The following is a 26,726-nucleotide window of genomic DNA, read 5'->3' as shown; positions in this document are numbered from 1 at the left end:
AAGCAGCATCTTGGTTACTGACAGGCCGTGGCTCCCTTGGTGGTTTGGGGTACTAGGGTAGGCAGCCTCAAAATGTGCCTCACTGGCATATTGATTATTTTGAATTAAAGTTACTAAACAGCCAACACACAAAAAAATACTTGACTCTCCTTACTGTCTCCCTGAAAGGAGGAAAGAAGTTGTGAGAGATATACTCATTCGTCTGGAGGTAGAAAGACACCTTTTCACCAAAGATAAGGAATTTGGGACCGAGAAGCCTACATAAACAAAACTTGTTACTTTAATTTACTACCTCAAACCCAAATTCTGTTTAGATTCTGTTTCTTTTTCTCCTGTTGATCTGTCTTGTCTCAATTGTATTAGTCCAGCCACAAGGATGCAAGAGGGTTAGAGGGGGAAAATCCCCCATCTGGGACAGTGAACTGCTCTTGCCGTGGGATTTTGGGTACTTTTCTCATAATTCTACCCATGTGTCTTCAGCTCTCCTATGATTCTGCAATATCCTGTAAAAATTCTTCCTATTCTTAAGAGTGATTCTTAGGAGCTAGAGTGAATTTTATGAGTTCTGTTCTCTGCAACTGAATCTGACTGCTACAATAGTCACAAAAATAAATTGTATTTTTAGCAAGCAGCCTTCTTGGTATAGAATTTTCTAATCCCCTGAATTCAAACTGCAGGAACAAACTTCATCTTAAGTCCCCAGCACCAGCAAGTCCCCAGTTTTCTGTGTAGTCAGGGAAGCATTTTTTTTTAAATTTGCCATCTAGATAGAGAACGGAGTTGATGAGAATTCCAAATTGATAGCTAAACAGAGGTATTCTCGGTACTAAAAAGTATCAGTGGGCTTGAGGATAAAGAAATCTGAACAGGTATCTGAACTTCCCAGAGTTTCAATAAAGGAGGAACTGTTTTTCTAGGATGTTTTCTAGAACCCTCTAAAATTTAGTCTTATACTACCAAGCATATGAAATGGTCCATTGACAGGTTTACCTAGTATGTGAAATGCAACAGTTTATTTTGAATAATTTCCATTAAAATTTTTTGTTTGCTTCTAGAAAGTGCAAAAACATACTATCTTTGTCAGCGTCAGGCTCCATAACAAAATGCCATACAGTGGGTGGCTTAAAAAAGAGTCACAATTTTCTCACAATTCTGGAGGCTGGAAGGTCTGAGATCAAGGAGTCTACTGATTTGGTTCCTGGTGAGAGCTCTCTTCCTCGCTTGCCACCCTCTCCTGTGTCCTCATCTGCCAGAAAGAGAGAGCTTCTCTTCTAAGGTACCAACCCTACTGAGTTATTGTTCCACACTCATGACCTCAGTTACCTCTTTACAGGCCCTGTCTCCAAATATAGTGACATTAGGGTTAGGGCTTTAATATATGAATGTGGGGCAGGGGCAGGGAGGGGGAGCACCATTCAATCCATAACACATACTTCCTAGAATTTTGATTTTAGAAAATATTTTACAGTATTATTGATAATAATGAAAATAGTATTTATTCAGGGGCTAACATGAGCCAGGCACTGTGGTAAGTGCTTTATAAGTGTTTTTTAATTTAATTCTTACAACCAGTGAACTAATTACTGTCTCATTTTACAGATGAAGAATCAAGCCCAGAGATGCTAAGTAACTTGTCCAAGATCACACTGCTAGCACAGTGAAGATTCCGATACAGATAGTCCTTTTGACTACTATACCATAATTTAATGTATAAAATACCGATATATTACATACGAGTAAGGAGGGTTGTTCTGGAATGGTTCCTAGTGTGAGATAAGCTCCACCTTAAACGTGCTACTGTGCAGTGCTGAAAGGAGGAATGAGGGTTTATTATGTGGATAGAGGAGTTTTGGATTACATACTAATTTTTACACTCTTACCAGCAGTATCTGAGTCTGTTGCCCCACAACCTCATCAAACCTGGATTTTATATTTAAATAGCACCTCACCTACAATTTCAAAAAACAAAAACAAAAACTCTGATGTGCCCTATTTGCTATAAGAAAAATCCTCTATGTAGTTACTGTGATGTGCTTTAATCATTAGCCCTTATCAAGTGTAAACCGTGATGGCAAGTTCCCAAGGTTTAAATACAAGCGTGACTAAGGCTAAAATTTGAAATGCCCACTTTATTATTTCATCTGAAAACACTGCAAGAAACTCAAAGTGAAAACAAAGCCATAAAGAAAAGAAAAAGTTATACAAAGTACTCATAAACCTTCTAATAGTTTTAAATGTTTCAATTCTCTGAATTGGCATAGCTTTTACGAATTTAGCTCCTTTAAAAGGCTAATGTTATGAATATCAACAGAAAATTACCTTATGCTTCACTTTCTGAAACATTAAAGTAAAATAAACATGACGCTTAAATGAATATATGCATATATATGAACGAATATATTATCTTAGATTGTATAATCCCGTGTCCCAAATATTTACTAAGTCCAAGTTTGTTAAATGACAACATTCGGCAAACATTGAGAACCAAAAAATTTATTTAAAAACAGAAACTTACGTATTCCAGATTTTAACTGCAAAAATAATTAGCGCTTTTTGGAAGGAGGGATAAAAAGACATCTCTATATGCAATTAATCACTTCTCCCAGGTTTCTCCCCCTTTCATTTCTTGAAAATACAGAATAGGGACACTCATTACTTGGTACTTTTCTTTTTTTTGCATTATAATCACCTGAAGGCACTTAAAAAATACATGTCCCTGCCCTTTCCCTCTCCATGAAAGGGACTCAGTGAATCTGGGGCGGGCTGAGCACCTGGATTTGTAACCAGAGATGCCACTTACTTAAGGAAGGGGCTTTAAGTCGTGAAGCCAGGCTTCCCCCATCAGAACCCCCGGCGTGCGGCCCGGGCACTCGTGGTTTGGTGAGTTCTCCCAGGCGACTGTGAGGCAGGATCAAGAGCGAAAACCGCGCGCAAGCTCCGGGCGTCTGCGCCCAGGCCAGCGCGAGTAAAGGGCTAAGGTGCTTTCTGTGGAGCGAGAATCTCGGTCTTCCCGGGCGTCCTTGGCGAGAGGCCCGCGCGGACTGACTCCGGGGATACAGGGGTGCTCGGGCCGCAGAGGCCGCGCAGCACGCGGGGATTTCCCCCCAACTGTCCCGCTACCGAGGTCAGCAGCTCTTCCTCTTCCCCTCGTCACCCGGCCCTCCCGACGCCCTTTCTCCCAGCCTCGCCCACCTCCCACGCCGCGGGTCCCACGCACGCGGAGAAGGCGCGGGGAGCAGGCCCAGGCCTGGGCCCCAGTCGCTGCCGCCGCGGCCGTCTGGTGGGCGGGCGGACCGAGGTCCCCGGGCCCTCGCAGCCAGCACTACGTCAGACCGGCCCCTCGCCCTGGCCGCGGTTCCACCAATCCCGGGCCTTGCCCGCCGCCACAGCCTCCGCACCTGCGAGGAGGAGCCCGCGCGCCTCCGCCGCAGCGGTCGCGGCGTCACCGCCCCGTTCCGCCCCCATCGCGGCGCCCAGAGATCGCGGGCCCCCGGCGACTGGCTGCCAGCAGGCGAGGAACGGAAGCCGCTCTCCTGAAGCTCGCCTGGGTGCTCCACAGCCCAGCCGGCTACCGAACCGCAGCTTCCGGCAGCCCCGGTACCGGCGAGACGCGGGGCGCGGGCGCCCCGAGGACCCCGCGACCGGGCGGGCGCCCCGAACGGGCAGTCCCGCTGAGGGAGGTGGCCGTGGCGCTCGCGCTTCGGCGCCCCGTGCGCCGCGCTCCATGCCCGTGTGGTGCTGCCGCTGCTCTCTGGCGGGTCATTTCAGGTGACTTCTCTGCCGTGTAAGGAAGGGGAGCAAGCGGAGGGTGGAGGACTGCGGGGCCCCGCAGCAGGGCCGGGGCCGAAAGGGGCACAGGCCGCGTGGCTTAGGGAGTCGGGGACGGGTCCTGGGTGGAAGGCGAGCGCCTGGGTTGCAGAGGCCGCCCGCCTTGGCCGCTGCTTTCTCCTGCTTCCTGTCTAGGCGAGGTTACCCGGCTTGGCTGCTTTTTCCGGGGGGCTCTCCTCTGTTGTCCCCTTTTCCTCTCCCTGGACCGCGCCAGTCACTGGACTGCGGGACTGGCTAGGCCCGGATCAAGTAGGTTACTGCGAACTGAGACTTCTAAGTAGTGCAGAGTTTTAGTGAAGGGCTCTGAGCTCCCACGCACACTTTAAACATTTTTTTTTCCTCTAAAAAATTTAATAACCTAAGTTACTGGGTTGAAGGGAGGCAAAGAACTATGTTTAAGATGTGATGTTATAGCTATAAACAGGTTTCTGACTTTTAAGATGTCAGTCATCGTAAGTCATGTATGTTGTAGAAATTTGAAAAATGTGATTCGAGACTAACATTATGAGGAACGTTTTTAGGGGTGATACGCATAATACGTTTTAAAATAAAAGTGAATGTACTAGATCTAGCACAGCTGGCCAACATTTCAGTCAGTTGTGGAGAGAAGGACCTCTTAAAACCAGTTTTAACCTTGTGGAGAAAAGTTAAGCTTAGCGAAGGCTTTGGTAAAGTGCCTTGCCTTATATATACACGAATGTGCTAGAATAATGATATGCAAAACTTCTTTTGTAAAATATGAAATTCTGATCAAGCGTTCTTAAATTGGGGTGCATATATAGACTTTAGGTGGCCCATGAACTTGGATGTAAAGAAAGGTACCGAGAATTTTCACTCAGTATTAACCAAAATCTGTTTTCTTCAGTTGTGAATATAAGCAGTAAATCACAGTAGTATTTGTGACTTTGTCATAAATAAAAATTACAAATATTTTTATAGCACATTAGTTGTTGCACATACCTAGAAATACTATTTACTTGTTTCTTCAGGATTACAATAATTATTTTACATCACTGAGCTTGTTATTTAATACAATAGAGTACATAAAAACATATTCCAAGTTTACTTTTTAGTTTCCTTGTAAATCCTATTATCTGTTTAATAATACTATTCAAAGAAGAGGTCCAGAAGCTTCACCAAATTGCGCAGAAAAGACTCAGAATTCCTGTTGTAATAGAGCAGCAATCCAGGCTTGCCCACCTTCTCAGTGACTTTTGGAGGAGTCTCTAAATTCTGGATATTAAAAATTATTTTATGTAATAAACTGCTGGATCTTAAATTCTAGACAAATTTGTTGGTTACTTACTTGACAGACTGATTTAAGAGTATCACATCCACTTTGGAGAACTTTAGAAAATAAGCTCCGCTAGTGAAAACTTGCTAAACTGAAGCCCCTGAGAAAATAACATGCCTTTTAAAGTACTGTCAAAAAGTCTTTTGACACCTTTTGGTGCAGTTGAATTCTAAGGACACAGCTTAGGATTCATATCCATTCAACTAACCCTAGGTAGTGAATATCATATGCTTACCTCTTTGTACAGAAATTTGGTGGAGGAGATGAAAACAAGATATTCGCTATATTTTGAATTTGAGGGATAAAGGAAAACAAGCTTGCTAGCCAAAGAATAAAAATTGTGACTGATAACCGTATTTCCATTGAATAAACATCTCTATCTTATATAAATTTTTAAAAGAAAAGCTTTATTCAATATTTAAAACATTTCCTTAGGAGGAGATTTATAATTAACTAATGCTGGGGGGTTTTTTTGTTTGTTTTGAGTAATATCATTAGGAACACATTTTAAAATCAGTTGTGACAACATCTACATTTTGGATCTTGTCTTGTATCTGAAAGGATAAGTATTGTGAGAGAACTGTCTCCTAACTTTCCAAGGAAGAAAACTTCCATACTTCCTGTTCTGGAAGATAAAGAGTGTGACTGACTTCATTTGTGACTTTAGAACCTTCTTTTCTTATGGTAGTATCAATTTGGTAACAATCTAAGCTCATGCTTCCAAAGACTAAACTCGGGTTAGTAAACCATTTCATTTTAGTTTGATCATTTAGAAAAATATTGCTAGATGTGAGAAAAGTCTTTTGTTATTCAGATATTATGTCTGTGCCATCCTTTTAAATTTGTTTTGAGACCTTGGTCCATAATGTTTCAAAAACAAAACATGGAAGACATCTAAAATCATCTTAAATTTCAAATAATCTTCTAACTTGGTGCCTAACAATAGGGTAACTATTTTTGCTTGTGTGTAAAGTGCTGTTCTTTACTATTTCTTAAAACTTAATTATATTTTCCAATTTATTGCCCCAAATAAAGGAAAAGTAGATTATTTTATTACTCAAGATAAATACTTATTTTAAATATAACATTCAGCAAATTGGATTGGATATCTAAATTGGAAATTTTCACTGTTCATAGACCTGTGAACACAGATCTATATAGTATGCACATACTGTAAAATACGTACAGCAATACTAAATTTATAATTTAGACTCTGAATTTTTTAGAACGAATACTTACTAATGGGCCTTTGTTTCGTTGTTTCTTTATGTAAATTCAGTGAACCTTACTTTCATTTCTTCTCTCGATTCAGTTTTTCATGCCTGTATTAAACTAGTATTTATCAAGTACTGTGCAAGTTTATTACAAATAGTTTATACCAATATTATGGATCATATACACAAAAATTATACCTATGACCAGTTAGTAGAAAATCAGAACAAATTACCTATACTCTGTGGAGAATTAAGATAAGCTAAAACTTTGGCTCTATATACTTGACTTGAGTCTTGGGAGAGACTAGTGTCAAATTGCTTGAGGCTCACACACACACACAAAACCTACTAGACCTAATAAATCAGCGATATTGCAGAATACAAGATCAACATACAAAAATCAGTTGTATTTCTTTATGCTAACAGTGAACAATGACAATGAAATTGATAAAACAATTCAATTTATATTATCATCAAAGAGAATGAAGTATTTAGGAATAAATTTAACAGAAGAAATGTGAAACTTGTACACTGAAAACTAGAAAACGTCATTGAGAAGAATGAAAGAAGGCCTAAATAAATAAGGAATCCTATGTTCATGGATTGAAAAGCTTAAGATAGCAATATTCCTTGAATTTATCTACAAATTCAGTGTAATTCTATCTAAATCCTATCCGCCTTTTTTTTTTCCAGAAATAGATGAGTAGATCCTAAAACTCACATGGAATTACAAGGAACCCAGAATAGCCGAGGCAGTCTTGAAAAAAGAACAAAGTTGGAGGATTCACACTTCCTAATTTCACAGCTTACTGCAAAGAAACAGTAATCAAGACAGTGTCTTGCTGGCATAAAGATAAACAGAGATCAGTGGAATAGAATTGAGAATCCAGAAATAATTCCCTTTATTTGTGGTCAGTTGATTTCTGTGGGATCCCAAGACAAAAGGGAAGTAACAGTCTTTTCAACAGAGGGTGCCAGGACAAATGGATATCCGCAAGCAAAAGATGAAGTTGGACTGCTACCTCATACCCTATATAAAAATTAACTCAAAATGGATGAGAGACCTAAATTTAAGAACTAGAACTATAAAACTCATAGAAGAAAACAGGTTTGCGATCTTCAATTAGGCAGTGCTTTCTTAGATATGACACCAAAAGTACAGCAACAAAAGAAAAAAAAGATTGGACTTGATCGAAAATTAAAACTTGTAATTTGAAAGACAATATAAAGAAAGTGAAAAGACAACCCACAAAATGGGAGAAAATATTTATAAAGCTTATATCCAAAAAGGGACTTTTATCCAGGACATATAAAGAATTTTTAAAACTCAACAATAAAAAAGACAACCCAGTTGGAAAGTGGGGAAATAATTTGAATTACTCCCTGAAGAAGATACACAAATGACAAATAAGCACATGAAAAGATGCTTAACATTATTATTAGTCATTAGGGAAATGCTAATCAAAACTGCAATGAGATGCTACTTTACACCTACTAGAGTGGCTAAAATAAAAAACACAAAAAATAACATGCTGGTGAGGATGTGGAGACATTGGAACCATCGTATCACTGGTGGGAATTTAAGATGGTGCACACTTGGGAAAACAGTTTGGTAATTCCTCAAGATGTTAAACAGAGTTTATGGCCCAGCCATTGCATGCACTCATAAGAAGATACCTAAGAGAAATGAAAACATTTGTCCACACAAAAATTTATATATGATTATTCATAGCATATTTGTAATAGCCAAAAAGTGGAAGCCATCCAAATGCTCATCAGTTCATGAACGGGTAAACAAAATGTGTTATATCTATACAATGGAATAGTATTCAGGATAAAAAGGAATGAAGTACCAATACATCCTACATGGGTGAACCTTGAAAACATGCTAACTGGAAGAAGCCAGACACGAAAGGCCACATAATATATGAGGGGTTCCACTTATTTGAAATTTCCAGAGTAGGCATATCCAATAAGACAGTAGATTAGTGGCTGAGGGTAGGGAAAAATGAGGAATGAGTGCTAATGGGTGCAATTTATACTTTTGGGGTAATAAAATTTCTGTGAAGTTATTGGTAGTGATTGCAAAACCTTGTGAATGTACTTAGAACCCCAAATTGTACACTTTAAAAGGGTAAATTTTGGACTTCCCTGGCGGTCCAGTGGTTATGATTCTGCGCTTCCACTGCAAAGGGCACAGGTTCGATCCCTGTCAGGGAACTAATATCCCATATGCTGTGTGGCACGGCCAAAAGAATAAATAAATAAAAGGGTGAATTTTATATGTGAATTATATCTCATTAAAGGTCCTTTATTTATTTATTTTTTTTACCAAAAAAAAGCATTTCCAAGTTCCTTCTACTTACCCTGGTCTAAGGCCTGATCAAATGATCTGTTGTTTTTCTGATGTTTCTGAACTCTTGAAAACTAAGGCCTGATCAAATGATCTGTTGTTTTTCTGATGTTTCTGAACTCTTGAAAACTTTGTCTTTCATAATTAATGGAAGCCTAAAAGAGGAGGCATTTTATTTCTAATTGCCTTAACCTCTTTAAGTTTTTTTCTTAAGTATAAACCAATTGTTTGAGAAGAAAAGTCCAGTGTAATGGAAGATCCTTGTAAAATATATAGTCGGTTTATAGAATTGATAGCGATATTAAAATTCTGAGGCCTGCCAGAAAATAAAATGTTTCTTGAGACATCTTGACTTAGAATATTAAATGCCTCTTAATGAGTTATTTAAAAAATGAATTCTACACTGTACCTTTAAGTAAAAGTGATTTGGAGTTTAAGCCAACACTTCTAGCCATGATTTGTTTATTCTTAAGGAATTTAAATATTGTTTCACAGCATTTATTTGTAGACTTAAGAAACTGGCCAAGGCATTTTAGATGATTGTTTTGCTTATAAAATCAAATGTGGCAGTAACTGATAAAATACCTCATTAAGTCACCCAGAGGATTATCAGTTTGCTCTCAGAGTGTACAGGATATCAGATAACATTCGAGTATCTAGTTTAATATTTATATAGTCTCAAGTTGACTAACCCCCAGCATATCCCCCCTTTTATTAATGTGAAACATCTGTTAAGGTTTGAAGACGGAGACATCTTTTCATTTACCAGAATCTTAGAGTGATGACCATTTTTATTAATTAAATCTCAGGTTCTATATATGGAAACAGCAGTGTGTGAGATAAGGATGTCAGAAGGAGACTGGCCATGAGGTCTGTATCTCCTGAAAAAGAACTATGGCCTTTACAACCACCACCATATTAATGAGGCCTGGGTACCTAAAAGGACTAATCAGAAGCATCCAAAGGAAGCTGAGGAACCTGTCCTTGGAGAAATATCAGGGACAGGGCCAAGTATAATAAACTCATGTTGAGTTCAGTTGTTAAGAAACAAAAGGCAAGACAGCTAGTACGAGGGTAAGTCAAAAATTATCTGGTTATATTAAAACTTCTATTGGCCACACTGTCTTATCAGTGCTTTCTATTCAAGGCTACTATCTCCCCAGTCACTGCTGTGCAGGTGTGAATGTGTTACAGTAGTTCATTTGTAACTGCGATGCGAGCAAAAATGGGTGCCCCATTTGTGATTTGCACAAAAGAAGAGCAGTGTGCAGTGATTCATTTTTTGTGGTCTGAGGGTGTATCTGGTGCCGTTATTTATCGAAGATTGTGTGCAATATGGGAAAGTGTTGTATCGCAAAGAAGTGTTGATGAATGGGTAGAGAAGTTCAGGGAAGGTCTCACAAGTGTCAGTCATCAAGGAGCCATATTCACTTCTGATGAAGAAGTGAAGACAGCGGTGCATCCGTGGCTTGCAACTCAGCCTTAAACATTTTTTAATGATGGAATTCGGAAGCTTGTTGACAGATGGACAAAGTGTATTGAAAAGCAAGGAGATTATGTCGAATAATGATGTATTTGTCTTTTCTAAAAGTTAATTAAAATAAATTCTACAGCCAAAGTGTGGGAAATTTTTGACTTACTCTCGTACATCTGGATCTGATCGGTGGTAGGAGTTGGAATGATCTGAAAGGGATGGGTTGAGCATAAGACTTTCTTCTGGGGGCAGGCTTGCAATATGAGGAGGGGCTTTCCTTAGTAGCCATATCTGAAGGGTGTCTATTCTGACCAAAAGGGGCCATGTATCATTAGGGGAGCCCAATTATTCGGGGTAGGAAAGCTGTCAGTGTATCCTGGGGAACTCTTCCCTATCCTAGGGTAGTTTGGGAACTTGGAAGGTTATAGGGAAGAAGAAATTTTGGTCTCTGCCTAATTCTTTCCACTTGTCATCCTCCCCTAGATCAGTGAGTCCTGTGAAATAATTGACCGATTCCCATGTTTATCATTTTGGGAACAGTAATAAGCATACTCACCCACTAGTCAGTACTCAGTTTAATAATTTCAGATGTTGGCCTGTTTCTGACTATATGAAAATGAAAAATAACTCAGGAATTCTATTCTGAAGTAATATCTAGTATAATGCAGGACATTAACTGTGTTCAGAGGTTACTCCATTTATTGCATGAGCATGTCAGAACATCAAAACTAGTTTTTAGGAAGGTGGTTGGGAAAGAAGGTAGATTGGAAATCAACATTAAGATCTTTGCATTTTTCAGTATTTCCTTGAGAATAAGATGTATAAACCTTTTTTTTTTTACCAAAATGCACACTTTGTAATATATAAGTTCAGTAACTTTTCCTTATAATATTATGTGTGACTATTTTTTCCCCAAATATACTGCCTCTAATGCACTCACCTTTTTATTAATGAGAAAAAAGTGAAGGAGAAACTCTCCAGTCTTAGTAGGTCTCAGAGAATTATAAAAATCTCCAATACAATGCTGTGTTCGGTTATTAAAAATAGCTTCTTTATTTAAGAGTTGCCTTCAAGGAACTAAAGACATATTAACAGCTACAATCAGCCCTCCATATCTGCAGGTTCTGGGTCCACAGATTCAGCTAACTGCAGATGGAAATATTTGGGAAAGAAAAAATTCCAGAAAGTTCCAAAAAGCAAAACTTGAATTTGCTGCTTGCAGGCAACTACATACATAGCTTAGCATACATTGTATTAGGTGATATAAGTAATCTAGAGATGGTTTAAACTATATGGGAGGATGTAGGTAGGTTTTATGCAAATAGTGTACCATTTTATATAAAGGATCCATGGACTTTGGTATTTGGGGAGTGAGGGTGGGATTCTGGAACAAACCCCTCTTGGATACCAAGGGACCACTGTATTTAGGATTTCTGACAAAGTGGTGTATGTTGACATATAGCTAATTTGAAAGCATTAATCAGAAGAATTTCCTTTTCTCCTTTTGTGGAATTATTGAATATTTTATGGCCTGAATAAAATCTGAATAAAGACAGATTTTTATAAAGGCTATATTGACTATATATTTGTTTTGTTTTTGTTCCATGTTCTTCTTTTAAAAGAAACTATAGTGACACTGAAACTGAAGGAGAGATTTTTAATTCCTTAGTGCAATATTTTGGTGATAATTTGGGGCAAAAAGTTAAAGCTATGCCATTAGTTGAAGAAACTTCTTTACTTGAAGATTCATCAGTGACTTTGCCTGTGGTAATAATAGGTAAGTTTTATTGTATTTTATCTCTTAAAATTACAGTTATGATCCTTACTACTTTTATAAATGTACAGTTACATAGCACAAGTTCTTAGGATTGTATTGAAAAGTATTCTTAGGTTGCTTGATATTTTTAAATAACTAGTAACCAAATCTTTGGAGAGAGGAATTGGTTTATCTGATATTAGGTTCTGTGTTAGAATGGAACATTTTTTCATTGAAGGGCTGATATATATTATTTTAAAATATCAGTCTATCAGCTGTGTTACTTTTATGGCAGTGTCATGATAATGATGGTAACCAATGTTATTAGAGCCCCGTACAGAGCATTCTGTGTACATTATTGGGTTATGCCTGTAGCCCTCTGATGCTGTAGGGTATGGACAGACAGGGAAACTAAGTAGTTGAGTAACTTGTGCAAGTTAGTAGTCAGTGCGCAGTTAGAAAAGAATATTATAGTACTCTACTGTTATGTTTATAATATTTTAACTGTATGTTGCTATTATATGTCCATTGTACCACCTCAATAGATAAGTATATAAGATATTAAAAAATTAAGCTATTAATAAAACCTCATTACTTCAGAATTATAAAATTTTATGATTTTGTTTTATGGCATGTATTTAATTACCTGTCATGTATATCTTCAATCTAATATTCAAACACATGAAGTTGGACAAGTACTGTAGTATGAAATCAAGCCAGAGGAAGGAATTAGGGGACCTTGATGGCATACAGCTTCCTTAGTTTCTTTGATAGCCTGTTTCAAAGTTAATGGGGAGGAAAGGTCTGTCCTGTCTGGCATATTGGCATCTCCTCATAGGAGGTGCAGTAGAGGAAGGAAGGAAGGAAAGAAGGAAAGCAAGATAGATCTATACTAGATTCCCCTCTAGGGGAGCTGATAGAGTGCAGTAGTTCTCATCCAGGATATTTTGGAAACTAAACTTCATGTTCCATTTCCCACCTATATCCAACACTGGTTTTCATCCTGGATGTCTTGCAATAGGTAAAGGAACCCTGTCTTCTTGTTCTAGTTGGGCTATGGCAGCGTCAGGAAAGGAAAAACTGCTTTCATCTGTACCTACCCACCTCAGTTCTCTCAAAACAGTCTGTTCCTGTTTTGTCTCTGCTAGCCAAAGAATAGCTTAACCTCACGTATACAGGGCCATTATTGCTGGCTTTAGCACCACCAGCTGATCATAATCAAGGGCTAATTTGTTTTCAGTTGCTGTCATAAATTACCACAAACCCGGTGGCTTTAACATAAATGTATTACCTAGCTCATCTATAGAACAGAAGCCCATCACTGGTCTCACTGGGCTAAAATCAAGGTATCAGTAGGGCTGCATTCCTTTTGGAGGCTCTAGGGTAGATAGAAGGTTTCCTTGCTTTTCCAGGCTTCGAGTATTCCTTGGCTCCTGGACCCACCCCTTCTGCGTCTTCAAAGCCAGCAATATTGTTTCTCTTTTAACCTTTCATAGTTATGGTTCCTCCTCACAGGTAGGAAGGGGGTCTCTGTTTTTAAAGAGTTGTGTGGTTAGATTGGGCCCCCCTGGATAATCCCGGATGCTCTCCCCAGCTCATGATCCTTAATTTAATCACATCTACAAGTCCGTTTTCCCTTTAAGGTAATGCTCTGGTTCTTGGGTTTAGGAATGGGAAATCTTTGGGCCTTGGGGCACATTCTGCCTGTGTGTATATTTCTCTGTGAACTGTTTGTATTCTTTTTGTATTGTGTTTTAAGTGTTACTTCTGTTTAATTCTTTGCCTCAGATATTAACTCCCACTATTTTTTGTAGAGTCAATATTTATTTTAATAGGTTTTATTTTTTAGAGCAGTTTAGGTCTATAGGAAAATGAAGTAGAGATTACAGAGAGTTCTTATATATTTTCTTTTTTCTCCCTCCCAACCCCCTTTATACCTTTTATTAACATCTTACTTTGGGGTGGTACATTTGTCACAATTAATGAACCACTTTTTATACATTATTATTAACTAAAATCTGTAGTTTACATTAGGGTTAACTCTTTCGGTTGTACAGTTCTATAGGTTTTTCTGGATGTATAATGTCATGTATTATAATATATAGAATAGTTTCACTGCCCTAAAAACCTCCTGTGTTCCACCTATTCATCTTTTCCTTCAACCCATGGTAACCACTGATCTTTTACTGTGTCTATAGTTTTGGCTTTTCCAGAATGTCATATATATGGAATCACTGTATGTAGCCTTTTCAGACTGGCTTCTTCGACTTAGCAATATGCATTTAAAATCCCTCTCTCTGTCTTTTCATGGCTTGATAGCTCATTTCTTTTTACCACCAGATACTATTGCATTGTATGGATGTTTGTTTATCCATTTGCTTTTTGAAGCACATCTTGGTCACTTCCAGTGTTTGACATTTATGAGTAAAGTTGCTACAAACATTCATGTGCAAATTTTTTCATGGTCATTAAGTTTTCAATCCACCTAGGATTGTGATTGCTGGGTCATATGCTAAGACTATGTTTAGCTTTTTAAGAAACTGTCAAATTGTCTTCCAAAGTGATGGTATCATTTTGCATTCCCAGCAACTATGAATGAGATTTCCTGTTGCTCCACATCCTTGGAAGCATTTAATATTGTCTGTGTTTTGAATTTTAGCCATTCTGATAGGTGTGTAGTGGTATCTCATTGTTTTAATTTGTAGTTCTGTAATGATATACAATGTTGAGAATTTTTTCATATGTTTATATTCCGTCTCTGTACCTTGAGGTACAGAGCTTTTCCCTACTTTTTAATTGATTGTGTTGGTGGTTTTCTTATGGTTGAGATTTCAGTGTTCATTGTATATGTTAGAAACAAGTACTTTACCAAATACATGTTTTGCAAATATTTGCTCCCAGTCGGTGACTTATCTTTTCATTCTTTTAACTGTGACTTGGCAGAGCAGAAATTTTAAATTTTAATGAAGTCCTGCATATCAATTTTTTCTTTCATAGATCTTGCTTTTGGTGTTATACCTAAAAACTCATTACCAAACCCGATGTCACCTAGATTTTCTCTTAGTTATCTTCTGGAAGTTTTATAATTTTGTGTTTTATATTTAGGTCTATGATCTGGTTTTAGTTAATTTTTGTAAAGATATAAAGTTATTATCTAGATTCATATTTTTGTCATGTGGATGTCCAGTTGTTATAGTACCATTTGTTGAAAAGATTATCCTTTCTCCTTTGCATTGCCTTTGCTCTTTTGTCAAAAATAAGTTGACTGTATTTGTGAGGATCTATCTCTTGGCTCTCTATTCTGTTCCATTGATTTGTATGTTCTTTCATCATTTCCACACTGTCTTGTTGACTATAGTTTTACAGTAAGATAAAGTTGGATGGTATCAGTCCCAACTTTGTTCTTCAATATTATATTGGCAGTTCTGGGTCTTTTGCCTTTCCATTTAAACTTTAGAGTCAGTTTGCCAATATCCACAAAGTAGCTTCCTGGGATTTTGATTTTAATTGCATCAAATCTGTAGATGAAATCGGGAAGAACTGACATCTTAATAATATTGAATCATTCTAGATCTTATGTGAATTTTGTTAGATTTATACACAAGTGTTTTTCTTTTTTTTTTTGCAAATGTAAGTGGTGTTGTATATTTAATTTCAAATTCCACTTGTTCGTTACCGGTATGTAGGAAAGCAATTGACTTGCACATTGTATCATGCAACCTTGATGATAATTGCTTGTTACTTCCAGGAATTTTTTGGTCAGTTCTTTGGGAATTTCAACATAGATAATCATGGCATTTACAAACAAAGACAGTTTTGTTTTTTCCTTCCCAATCTGTACACCTTTAATTCCCTTTTCTGGTCTTAATGCACTAGCTAGGGTTTCCATTATGGTATGTGTTGTGTAGGAATGGTGAGAAGAGACATCCTTGAATCTTATAGGGGGGAAAACCTAATTTCTCACCATTTAGTGTTATATTAGCTGTAGGATTTTTGTAGATACTCTTTATCAAGTTAAGGAATCTCCCTCTGTTTGTTGTCTGCTGAGAGTTTTTGACATGAATAGGTGCTGGATTTTCTCAAATGTTTTTTCTGTTTCTGTTGGTATTATCATGATTTTTCTTCTTTACCTTTTGTCTCTTTCTTTTTGATTCAAGGAAGTTAGCTGTTTGCCTCAGATCTTAACTACTGGTATTTATTGTTGAAAAAAAATTTCTATGAAGTCAAATCATTTATTTTCCTTTCTATCTTTTGAGTTTTGTGTCATACTTAAAGTCACCTTACTACAGCATTATACGCAGAAATATTAGCCTCTTTTCTAATATGATTTTACTTTTCATGTTTATATCTTTGAGCTTATTTTATTTGAGGCAAAATATTAGGCAAGGAACAAGATTTTTTTCTTATAGCTTACAGTTGTCCCAGGTGGATTAAATTTTTGGTAGATAGATATAACAGAGAAGTGGCAACCCAGACTAAAGGAACTACAGAAATCAAAGTAGTTCAACAGAGTTCAACAACAGCAACAAAAATCCAGTTTGGTTTTGGGTAAAGGATATAGAAATACAGGAGGGAAGTTATAAGGAGGTGAGACTTGAAAGATGGTTGAGACCAGAGCATGGAGAACGCTAGATAGAAGAAAGAAGCAATGAAGGGCTTTAGAATAGAGTGGGTAACATAATGAGAACTGTGTTATGAAAAGTCATTTGAATGTAGAATGTGAAATGATTTGGAGTAGGTGAATCTTGAAGAAGAACAAGAAGAGATTTTCGTCTTCTGAGTAAGAGTATATGGTCAGAATAGCAAAGACAACTGAATGGATATAGGTGACAAAATAGGTTTAGAGCCAGAACCTGATTAATTTAGGATTTTTCTGGTAAGTATCATACTTTGAGAAGGAATGAGGTTTAAAGGAGAGGGCACCAAAATGGAGGAACTCATGAATTTGCTTTTGAACACATTGTGATTAAGTTATTAGTGGTTCGGTCACGTAGAGTGATGAAGTGGCATATGGGAATATGGGATATATTTTAGGGGTAAGAAGTCGGCCTAGAAATCTAATTTTGAGGGTTAGTAGCGTAGAGGGTTGAAGCTTTGAGAGGTGAGACTCCCAAAAGAAAACAGGAGAGAAGACAAAAGTCTTCTCTTGTGAATACTTGGTTTTAAGAGTTTAGAGAAGGAAGTATTGGTGAAGGAGAAAAGTCATCTGTGAACTGGAAAAGCCAAAGAACGTAAATATTAAGATGCGTGATACACCCCTCTCCACCTTTTATTTTTGATAGGAAATGGACCCTCAGGAATCTGTCTTTCTTATATGCTATCAGGCTACAGACCATATTTATCATCAGAAGCAATACATCCAAATACAGTCCTACATAGTAAATTAGAAGAAGCGAGACATCTTTCCATTGTTGATCAGGTATTATTTTTCACATGTGAATCCTTTTAAACTTTTTTATACTGAGATAAGGTTAGTGTTCTACAAAAGCATTCTATTTCTTAGCTGAAAACCTTTTCTTCTAAATAACACTTCCTAACGTTTTAATTTTAGATTTGTAAATATATTCTGCTGAGTTGCTTCCATTTATTTTCCTAAATTAATTAGAGCAGAATTTCCCAGATTATTTCTTGATGGAGTTTAATAGGTGCTCTATGCTCAGGTAAGTTTGGGAAATGCTGCTTTTTATTATTGGAGTGTCATGGTAGACATATTAAGGCATACTAGCATATTAAAGGCATTTTCAGGTTTTGTAGTAAAACAATCTGATTAGCTTTTTGAAACCCAACCTTTTCCTGTATTTATTTGACCAGAGAATCTGTTAAGATCTCAAGGAACATCAGTGTTTTGTAGCACACTATCTGGGAAATGTTGGATTAGAGTAATGGTCTTCACTATTAATATATTAGCTGAAGTTTTTGGTTCATTTTTTCCAAACTCTAACTGTTTTCTTTCTTTTTTAAAAAAAATTCATTCAGGACTTAGAGTATTTGTCTGAGGGCCTTGAGGGCCGATCATCCAACCCAGTTGCAGTACTTTTCGACACACTTCTCCATCCAGATGCTGACTTTGGGTATGATTATCCCTCCGTTTTGCATTGGAAATTAGAGCAGCATCATTATATCCCTCACTTAGTTCTTGGTAAAGGTCCACCTGGTGGAGCTTGGCATGTGAGTACATTTTTCTTAGCATTTTAGTGAATGTGAATTATTATATGTCATCTTGATGAGACCATTTTGATTCTTCAACATCATATAATGTTATATATGATGATTACATCTTTATCTGAGAAATTTAATGTGTTCGGTTAAATATGAGTTAATTACTAGTAGAAATTAAGCCAAATTTAATTACTGATAGTGTCTTAGAATAAATGTTTCTCTAAGAATTATATAGAAAATATTTCAAGAATGTTTTGCATAGTAAACATTTTTAATTTGTTTATCAGTGTAGAGTTTACAAAATCTCACAGTGTTTCACACTAATATCTATTATTTCCCTACATTTTCAAGATCTTAAATGAAAAACATAAAAGCAAAAACTATATTAGTCTGCTTGGGCTGCTAAAGCAAAATACCATAGACTGAGTGGGTTAAACAACAGATTCACAGTTTGAAGCCTGGAAAATCCAAGATCAAGGTGACAGATGATTCAGTTTGTGGTGAGGGCTCTTTTTCTGGCTTTCAGATAGCTGCTTTCTTGCATATCCATATGTGGCAAAGAGAGTGTGAACTCTCTTCTTGTAAAGCCACTAATCCTGTTATGAGGGCATCAGCCTCATGATCTCATCTAGCCCTAATTACCTTCCAAAAGCCCCACCTCCAAACAGTGGCACGTTGAGGGGTTAGGGCTTCAGCACCTGGATTTGAGGGGAGTGATACAATTCAGTCCATAGCAGGGGTTAAATCAGAGAACTGACAACATAAAGATCCAGCTTATTTCATTAGCAGGCAGCAGCTAATAATTATTCTTCACTCTTGTGTCCTTAGCAGTTAGTATAGTGTCTAGTGTGTGGTGAGTGCTCATTTATTATACAAATAAATGTTAATAATCTTTGCTATGTTATGAAATAAAGACTTCATGGAAATTTTGACATTAAATATCAAATCTTTAGTATAAACCTCAGTTGGATATACCTGTATTAGTGCTATGTGGCTAAAAGTTGTTTACATTTATCAAACGACTGTTTCAGAGTATTTTGAGGACTTTATGGATTAAGTATATCACTGACCTTTTTTTAATCTTAATTACCTTTATGGTAATGCATAGCAACTATCAAAATATCTGTGCCTTTTAGCTTATGTGCTTATATTTACTTTATTAATAAGTAGCATTCTTAATAAAACTGCATTTTATTGAAAAAGCTGTAATACATTTTTAAGTGTTTAGACTACCTTCTATAAATTCCTAAGGTTTTATTGTACTTATATATTTTCTGTGTAGAAAAATGTACAGGCAATAATTGATCTCTGTTACTTCATTTCTCTCACTTATATGTAGGGATATAAAAGTATGGATAAGCCTTGATTACTAAAAACATTTGAATCAGTGGTAAAGCGAAATATACTTGATTCTGATCCTAGTATCAGGCCCAGCCTGCTTCAAAGCAGTGGCAACTTGCTGCATTCTCTTCCTGTGGTGATCTTGTACTGTCACAAATAAGACTTTATAAGCTGTAGCATACAGTAAGTGCTCTGTAAATGTTAGCCAATAATAATAATGTCCCATTCCCAATACTGGGCTGTGTAAAAGCAGGACAAGAAGGGTTCAGGTAAAAGAAGGCATAGCTCAAAACAGTTGATTGAAAGAGATCATTGAGATCATTGGGAAAGGTGCTTTTGGCCCTTGGTCTTTTCTTGCCTTTGTATGAGCAAAGTAGAAATAAGTACGGCAAGCTTGAGGGGCTCACTTCCTTAAAGGCAGCATTAGCCTCAGCTGTGAGCCTGTTCCTAATCAAGCAACCACTTCCCTATTTCCCTAGTTTTAGAAAGTTATGCCTACTGTATTGAAACCAGCTTTAGACTTCACAGTCATAACTGATGGAGGAGGGGAAAGCTATTTTGCTGCCCATTTAAAAAATTTGTTAATAATATTAAAATGGAAAGACCTTTAAGGTGTTAGAAATTAATGAATTTTTCCCATTTTGTTTAAAATGTGAAAATACTGATTTGCTCCTCTAACACGACATTCTGCATCTAATTATGTTGATTATAGGCCAAAGCTATCAACATTGTGTAAGCATCGGGTAATATTGTGAATTTGATTTATGAACATAGAACTATATGAAAAAAGGAGTATAGATACTACCAAGTGTTGAAAGTATTTGAAAGTTAATTGGAATAAACTTCCAGAGGTAATTTACACGACCATTTAGGACTTCTTTGAGCTCTCCTTATCCAGACTTAATTATAGTAAATGAGATGGCTTTGGTTAAAAAAAAATGTTATTGATAAAATGTGTTTTTTGACTGTACATTTTTTATTCATATAGAATATGGAAGGCTCTATGTTGACAATCAGCTTTGGAAACTGGATGGAGCTACCTGGACTTAAATTTAAAGACTGGATATCTAGCAAACGAAGGTAAAGATCAAACTATTAAAATTTTTGTTTACAATGAGAAAGAGTCTGTCAGCAAATCTCAAAATAGTTGTGATCCTGTCCTAGATGAATAATATTGATGTATGTGTCTTTCAAATAAAACCTCTTTGCAGCAGTGATTATGAGCTAGTTTCTATTTAGAGATTTTATAAAACTTAAGCACACAGAGGTAAGGGCTTGTCTACAGATTGTTAATCATAGTTTTATCCCATTCTCCTGTTAAACCACTCTCTGTTTAGTTACTTTCTTGTCCACATGTATGCATATTTCATGTATACATACCTAAAGTATTTGATTTTGCAAAGTAGAAGAGTATATATGATGAATAATTTAAAAAGGCAAAAGATTTATACAATCTGAAGAGAAACCAGAGTATATATAATGAATAATTTAGAATGATGGAATAAAATAGAATCCATGATGTGATTGCCTACTTGGCTGTAGAGGTAAATGTTTAATAAGAGTACTGAAATATGAGAATAGAAAATATGAAAATCTCAACTTGAAAGAATGCAAGTTTATTTGGGAGAAAGAACCCAAAATTTAAAAAGAGAAATATGAAAAGCCTTATCATTTTCAAGCCATTTTCATTCCAATAGTTAGGAATTACTAATACAGAGAATCTACTCTAATTTGCTGACAGAAACAATAAATGAAAGCAGGGAGTTACTCAACCTTTGTTAGAACAGGGCTCTAATATTTGAATGCTTGACTTCCTGCTAGATAGAAACCATGTTAATCTATAGTAATTATCCTTAATTTGAGAAGACTTAAGGAGAGAAAAATTATACCAGCATGGGTAATTGAAATTAAACCTTTCAAATATTACTTCTGAGTTTTTAAAAAGGAATTTTATATGGGTTTGAAATGTAAAGTTGCAAAATCAGGCAAATTGTACAAGTTCTTGATTTGCATAAGTAAGAAAGTGAAATTGAGCAACATATTTTTCCCTTTATGATATGGGTAAGAAAGGGATAACTTTGTAATTTACGTACCAGAAGTGTGCATCCTTCTGAATTGAACATATCGTGTGTTTAAGTAATATGTGAAAATGAATCTTGTGATAAATATTAGCTTTAGTTCCTGCCCGTGCATAGTGTTAAGAGGAGTCCTTTAGACCTCTAGAGATTGGCAGGGTTTGAATCCTGACTGTAACTTCTAATGTTGTGACCCTGATCAAACACTTAAACTAGCTATCAGTTTCCTAGTTTGCAAAATGGAGATAGTAGTAACTGTTACATAGGGTTTCTGTAAAAATTGAGAGTTAATATGTTCTAAATCTTAATTATTATAGCCATTAAACTTTGAACTTCTTCCAGTTACAAGTTACACTGAATTATGTGAAATTACTTGGTGGTGTTTTGTTTTTGTTTTTTGGTTTTTTTCTGGTTTTTTTTTTTTTTTTTTTTGGCCCAAACGCATGGCTTGTGAGATCTTAGTTCCCCAACCAGGGATCAAACGCGGGCCCTGGGCAGTAAAAGCACAGAGTCTTAACCACTGGACCACCAAGGAATTCCCTGATTTGGTGTTTTTACTGCTACTTACTTCTAATTGGGGCACTGTTTAAGGATACTAATGCCCATTGCTTAAAAGTTCAAGTGGAAAATACATGATGTATTAATGTGCTTTTTGCATAAAGAGCAGATTATATTTATAGATCTTTTTATGAGTAGGAAAACACAGAGAGAAATGTTATCTACTTAAATGTAAGATGATTCTGTTCAGCAAAAGACTGATCTGAATTATTTTTGGTCATTAGGAAGATAGAAAGCAACTTATTAAAAATAGTGTCTAGATACTATCTTTAAGAAGTATATGTGATAGTCAGATCTGTAATATCTCATTGGTTGTAATCTAAATAATTCAGTCTATAGTTATATAGAATACAGACTGAATAGTATAGCTGTAGACTAAATTGTTTAGATTACAATTGTGAGATAAAAATAGTCTAATTTTCAGATATCTACATTTTAATCCATTTATTTAATAAAACTTTACTGATAAAGGCAGCTAATCTGACCAGATACGTATACAAGGCATTGGGGAATCAAAGGTGCATTAAATACAGTCTCTACCCTCATGGGACTTCTTCCATTGATAAAACTAATTTATTAACATTTTTTAAAAAAAGGAAAAGCTTTCTTTCTTTGTAAAGTGTTATGCTAAGTGTTAGCTTTAGCTTAGACAGTCCAGAGGAATTAAAAAGGTGTAATAGTTTACTAGATGGAGAATTACTAATCATGGAAACTAAACGTATTACTCACATAGAATATTTTCTTTTCTTTTTATAGGAACCTAAAAGGGGATCGAGTTATGCCAGAGGAAATAGCTCGCTACTATAAACACTATGTAAAAGTAATGGGTCTTCAGAAGAATTTCAGAGAAAATACTTACATTACCTCTGTATCAAGACTCTACAGAGATCAAGTTGATAGTGATGGTCAAGGCAGAGATATTTCAACACAGCATTTACAGATAGAGAAGTCAAAATTTACCAAGAGAAACTGGGAAATCAGGGGTTATCAGCGAATAGGAGATGGTTCCCATATTCCCTTCTGTCTCTTTGCTGAAAATGTAGCTCTGGCAACTGGAACATTGGATTCTCCTGGCCGTTTGGAAATTGAAGGGGAAGATTTTCCTTTCGTGTTTCATTCAATGCCTGAATTTGGAGCTGCTATAAGCAAAGGAAAGTTGCGTGGCAAAGTGGATCCAGTGTTAATTGTAGGTTCTGGGCTTACGGCAGCTGATGCAGTACTGTGTGCTTACAACAGTAATGTCCCTGTGATTCATGTATTTCGCAGACGAGTAACTGATCCAAGCTTAATTTTCAAACAGCTTCCCAAAAAGCTTTATCCAGAATACCATAAAGTCTATCATATGATGTGTACTCAGTCATATTCTTTAGACTCAAATCTTTTATCTGATTATACCAGTTTTCCTGAGCACCGTGTGCTTTCCTTTAAGTCGGACATGAAATGCATTCTTCAGAATATCTCTGGATTGAAGAAAATATTTAAGCTCTCTGCAGCAGTAGTGTTGATAGGTTCTCATCCCAATCTGTCTTTTCTGAAGGAGCAAGGGTGTTACCTGGGCCATAACTCAAATCAGCCAATCACATGTAAGGGTAATCCTGTGGAAGTAGATGCATATACCTATGAGTGTGTTAAAGAAGCCAATCTTTTTGCATTAGGTCCTTTGGTTGGAGACAATTTTGTTCGATTTTTAAAGGGAGGGGCACTGGGTATTACACGCTGTTTAGCTATAAGACAGAAGAAAAAAAAGCAGCATTTATTTGTTGAAAGAGGAGGAGGAGATGGGATAGCTTAGAGCAGATTTACAAGTAATTTATATGGACGCTTTACCATTAAAGATTTTTAATAGTGGTTTTACAGTGTACTGGCTGAATTTTCTGAACTTGAGTTAACTGGGAGAGCCTCAAGCTATAATAACTATTTTTTAAAGTTACTAGAATTTGGTGTCCTGATTACATTACAATGGATCAAAGATGTCAATTGTCAGACAAACAGAAACACTGCTAATTTGGTATACTTTTAAGCTCTCACTTAACTAAAACATTCTTTTCTTCCAAGACTTATTTTTGGCGATCATTGTTGCTTATTTATGTTTGATTCCAAAATACAACAGCATTGAATATATAAAACCACAATCATTAGGCTGGAGGTTTCCCTCACCTTGCTGCTCAAAGGATGGTTCAAAGACAGCATCAGCTTCATTTGTGGCTTGTTAGAAAGGTAGACTCTCAGGCCTCACAACAGACTTACTGAATCAGAAATTGCATCTTAATGAGATCCTCAAGGAATATGTATGCTTATTAAAGTTTGAGACACACTGGTCTAAAAGAAAATGGGATATAAAAGTGTATATGCTGAGAAGGGTGGAAATAGAGGGCACATACAACTCAGGTTTTATTTATTTTGAAGTTATCAATTATATAAATCTAATTTATTAACAAATATAATGGGCTTTTAAAATTTTTTATTGTTGAAACCTTGACAGGTAATTCATAGTTTCAGCTTCTGATTTAAACAATGCATTAATGTTGGCATATACTTAGACATCCAGGAACATGCCAAGGTATTTTTTGGAGATATATTCTCTAGTTAACTAGCAGAACACTTTAATTTGCAGTTCAATAAATTTTGAATGGAACTATTTATTCCTGTGTGAACAATGAGTTAATTTCTGTCACTGAAACTTAAAATATTTGGGTGTAAGTACTTACATTGCAATACTTTTTGAGTATTACCAGAATTATTAAAGGTTAAAGTTGAAAAGGCTAAAACCTGTCTTTTCTATTCTCAAAATGATTACTTTGAAATTTGTCCATTGGAGATGACATAGCATTTAGTCCTTTGGTTATTTATTGAGTTATATGTTCTATCTTGATTTATATTTAGGTGTGCTTCATGTCTGTGTTTTCATACAAATCCCCAGAAATTTAGTATTGGACAAAAAAAAAGTGTTACTTATGAAGTTCTCCATGGCAAATTGAATTTCTCACTCTTTTCCTCTCTTTCTCTTTTTTAATTGGGGGGAGGGGGGTTGGTAAAATTTATTTCACCTGGAATGTGTTTATTGAAACTCTATTTCTATTTTTTTTTTTAGTATTTAAAAAAATGGACCAAATGTATTTTTCTGTCCATGTTATTGCAATGTTATGTGCTTACAGAATCATAATTCAACTTAAAATATAATGTTTGGAATAAACATCTACATCTAGCTGTTTCAGGTGAATTCTTATATTCTTGATAACCATCATGTCGGATTAACTTGATTTTAGAAATGATGCACCCAGTTTTTATAATAATTTTTTCAAATTAATTTCACACCTATTGATATATAACATCAAAATGCACTTGATTGAGCACTCTCTTGTTTGTTCTTTTGAGCTCTGAATGAATTGAATTTGATGCTTTTCTTAATGTCGCTTCTAAATTGAAAATGACATTGTTTATAAAGATGGTTTCTAAGGAAGGATAAAAACCGTTGTCATCCCCTTGTGTCTCAAAAGTTTGCTTTTACCCAACCGATAGCATTTTTGTAATTAGAGTATTCAAAGAAAAGAAGAGAGAGAGAGGAAGAAAGGGAGGGAGGGAAAGAAAGAAAGAAAAAGACTTCAGGGAAAATCAGTAGGGCCCTAGAGGTCCTAAATAAACCTAGTGAATAATTTCATTTTTAATAACTTCCCATTTTTCAATTTTCCCTCAAACCTAGTAGTCCTGTGTTGCACGTAACATTAAAGCTCATTCTCTGATGTAATGTGCTCTTAAGTTGATCAATTTCTGTCCGATAATTCCATATCTTTCATTATTCGTCAGTATCAATTACCTATTCAGGGAGGGAGGAAAGCAATAATATTTTGACTAGCCATACCATGCTGTGGGAATCTCCTTCATCCCTCAAAAGTCTAGCTCTTGAAAGAATGATTAAAAAGCAGAACCTCTTTGGGGTTTTGAAATAATACAATAAAGATAAGATGTAGTCTGGCTCTATGTTTTTTCCTTTTTTTTTAATTTATTTATTTATTGGCTGTGTTAGGTTTTCATTGCTGCATGTGAGCTTTCTCTAGTTGCAGCAAGTGGGGGCCACTCTTCATTGTGATGCGCGGGCTTCTCATCTAGGCGGCTTCTCTTGTTGCGGAGCACAGGCTCTAGGTTCACAGGCTTCAGTAGTTGTGGCCTGTGGGCTCAGTAGTTGTGGCTCAGGGGCTCTAGAGTGCAGGCTGAGTAGTTGTGGCACACAGGCTTAGCTGCTCCACAGCATGTGGGATCTTCCCAGAGCAGAGATCAAACCCGTGTCCCCTGCATTGGCAGGCAGACTCTTAACCACTGCGCCACCAGGGAAGTCCCTTGTCTCTGTGTTTTAAGCAGCCTGAATATGTGAACTTTGTTCAACTTTACTTTTTTTAAAGTGAAAGGAAAGAAAAAAAAGCCAGGCATTTAATCAAGACCCCAAACAAGCCAAGCCTTGGGAATACAGTTAACTATATATAAGTAGTACCCTAAAACCAGTCCTCAACAGGATCATACTGATTTGCCAGTTAAAGTAAATGCCTTCCACCACTGAACTTGACATTGTCTAAAGGAAGACAACAAAATCCAGATCCTCAGCAACATCACAGCATCCACAATAAACAACATGCAATAAAAAATTTTTAGGTGTGAAGACAAGAAAATGTGACATAACCA

At 36.5% G+C, this 26,726-nt stretch overlaps 1 protein-coding gene across 1 annotated transcript; it reads left to right on the top strand.

Annotated features, from left to right (window-relative positions):
- The first annotated feature begins 3,116 nt into the window (after nt 1–3,116).
- On the top strand, nt 3,117–25,375 carry OSGIN2 (oxidative stress induced growth inhibitor family member 2). The gene is made up of 6 exons (XM_057737444.1): nt 3,117–3,768; nt 11,786–11,940; nt 17,202–17,338; nt 17,896–18,087; nt 20,408–20,499; nt 22,809–25,375. Exons 1-6 carry the CDS (start codon nt 3,725–3,727, stop codon nt 23,842–23,844), a joined length of 1,656 nt encoding a protein of 551 aa, XP_057593427.1. The 5' UTR covers nt 3,117–3,724; the 3' UTR covers nt 23,845–25,375.
- Nucleotides 25,376–26,726: the final 1,351 nt, after the last annotated feature.

This window comes from Hippopotamus amphibius, chromosome 5 (assembly GCF_030028045.1).
Source record: "Hippopotamus amphibius kiboko isolate mHipAmp2 chromosome 5, mHipAmp2.hap2, whole genome shotgun sequence".
NCBI lineage: Eukaryota > Metazoa > Chordata > Mammalia > Artiodactyla > Hippopotamidae > Hippopotamus > Hippopotamus amphibius.
Note: the sequence above shows the minus strand (reverse complement) of the source record. Positions and strands in the feature narration are given on the sequence as shown.

Coding starts and splice junctions, on each gene's coding strand:
- OSGIN2 (XM_057737444.1), top strand. CDS start 3,725: ATGCCCGTGTGGTGCTGCCGCTGCTCTCTGGCGGGTCATTTCAG. Junction 11,941..17,201: donor TTTGCCTGTGGTAATAATAG/GTAAGTTTTATT, acceptor TATTTTTGATAG/GAAATGGACCCTCAGGAATC. Junction 18,088..20,407: donor CACCTGGTGGAGCTTGGCAT/GTGAGTACATTT, acceptor TTATTCATATAG/AATATGGAAGGCTCTATGTT.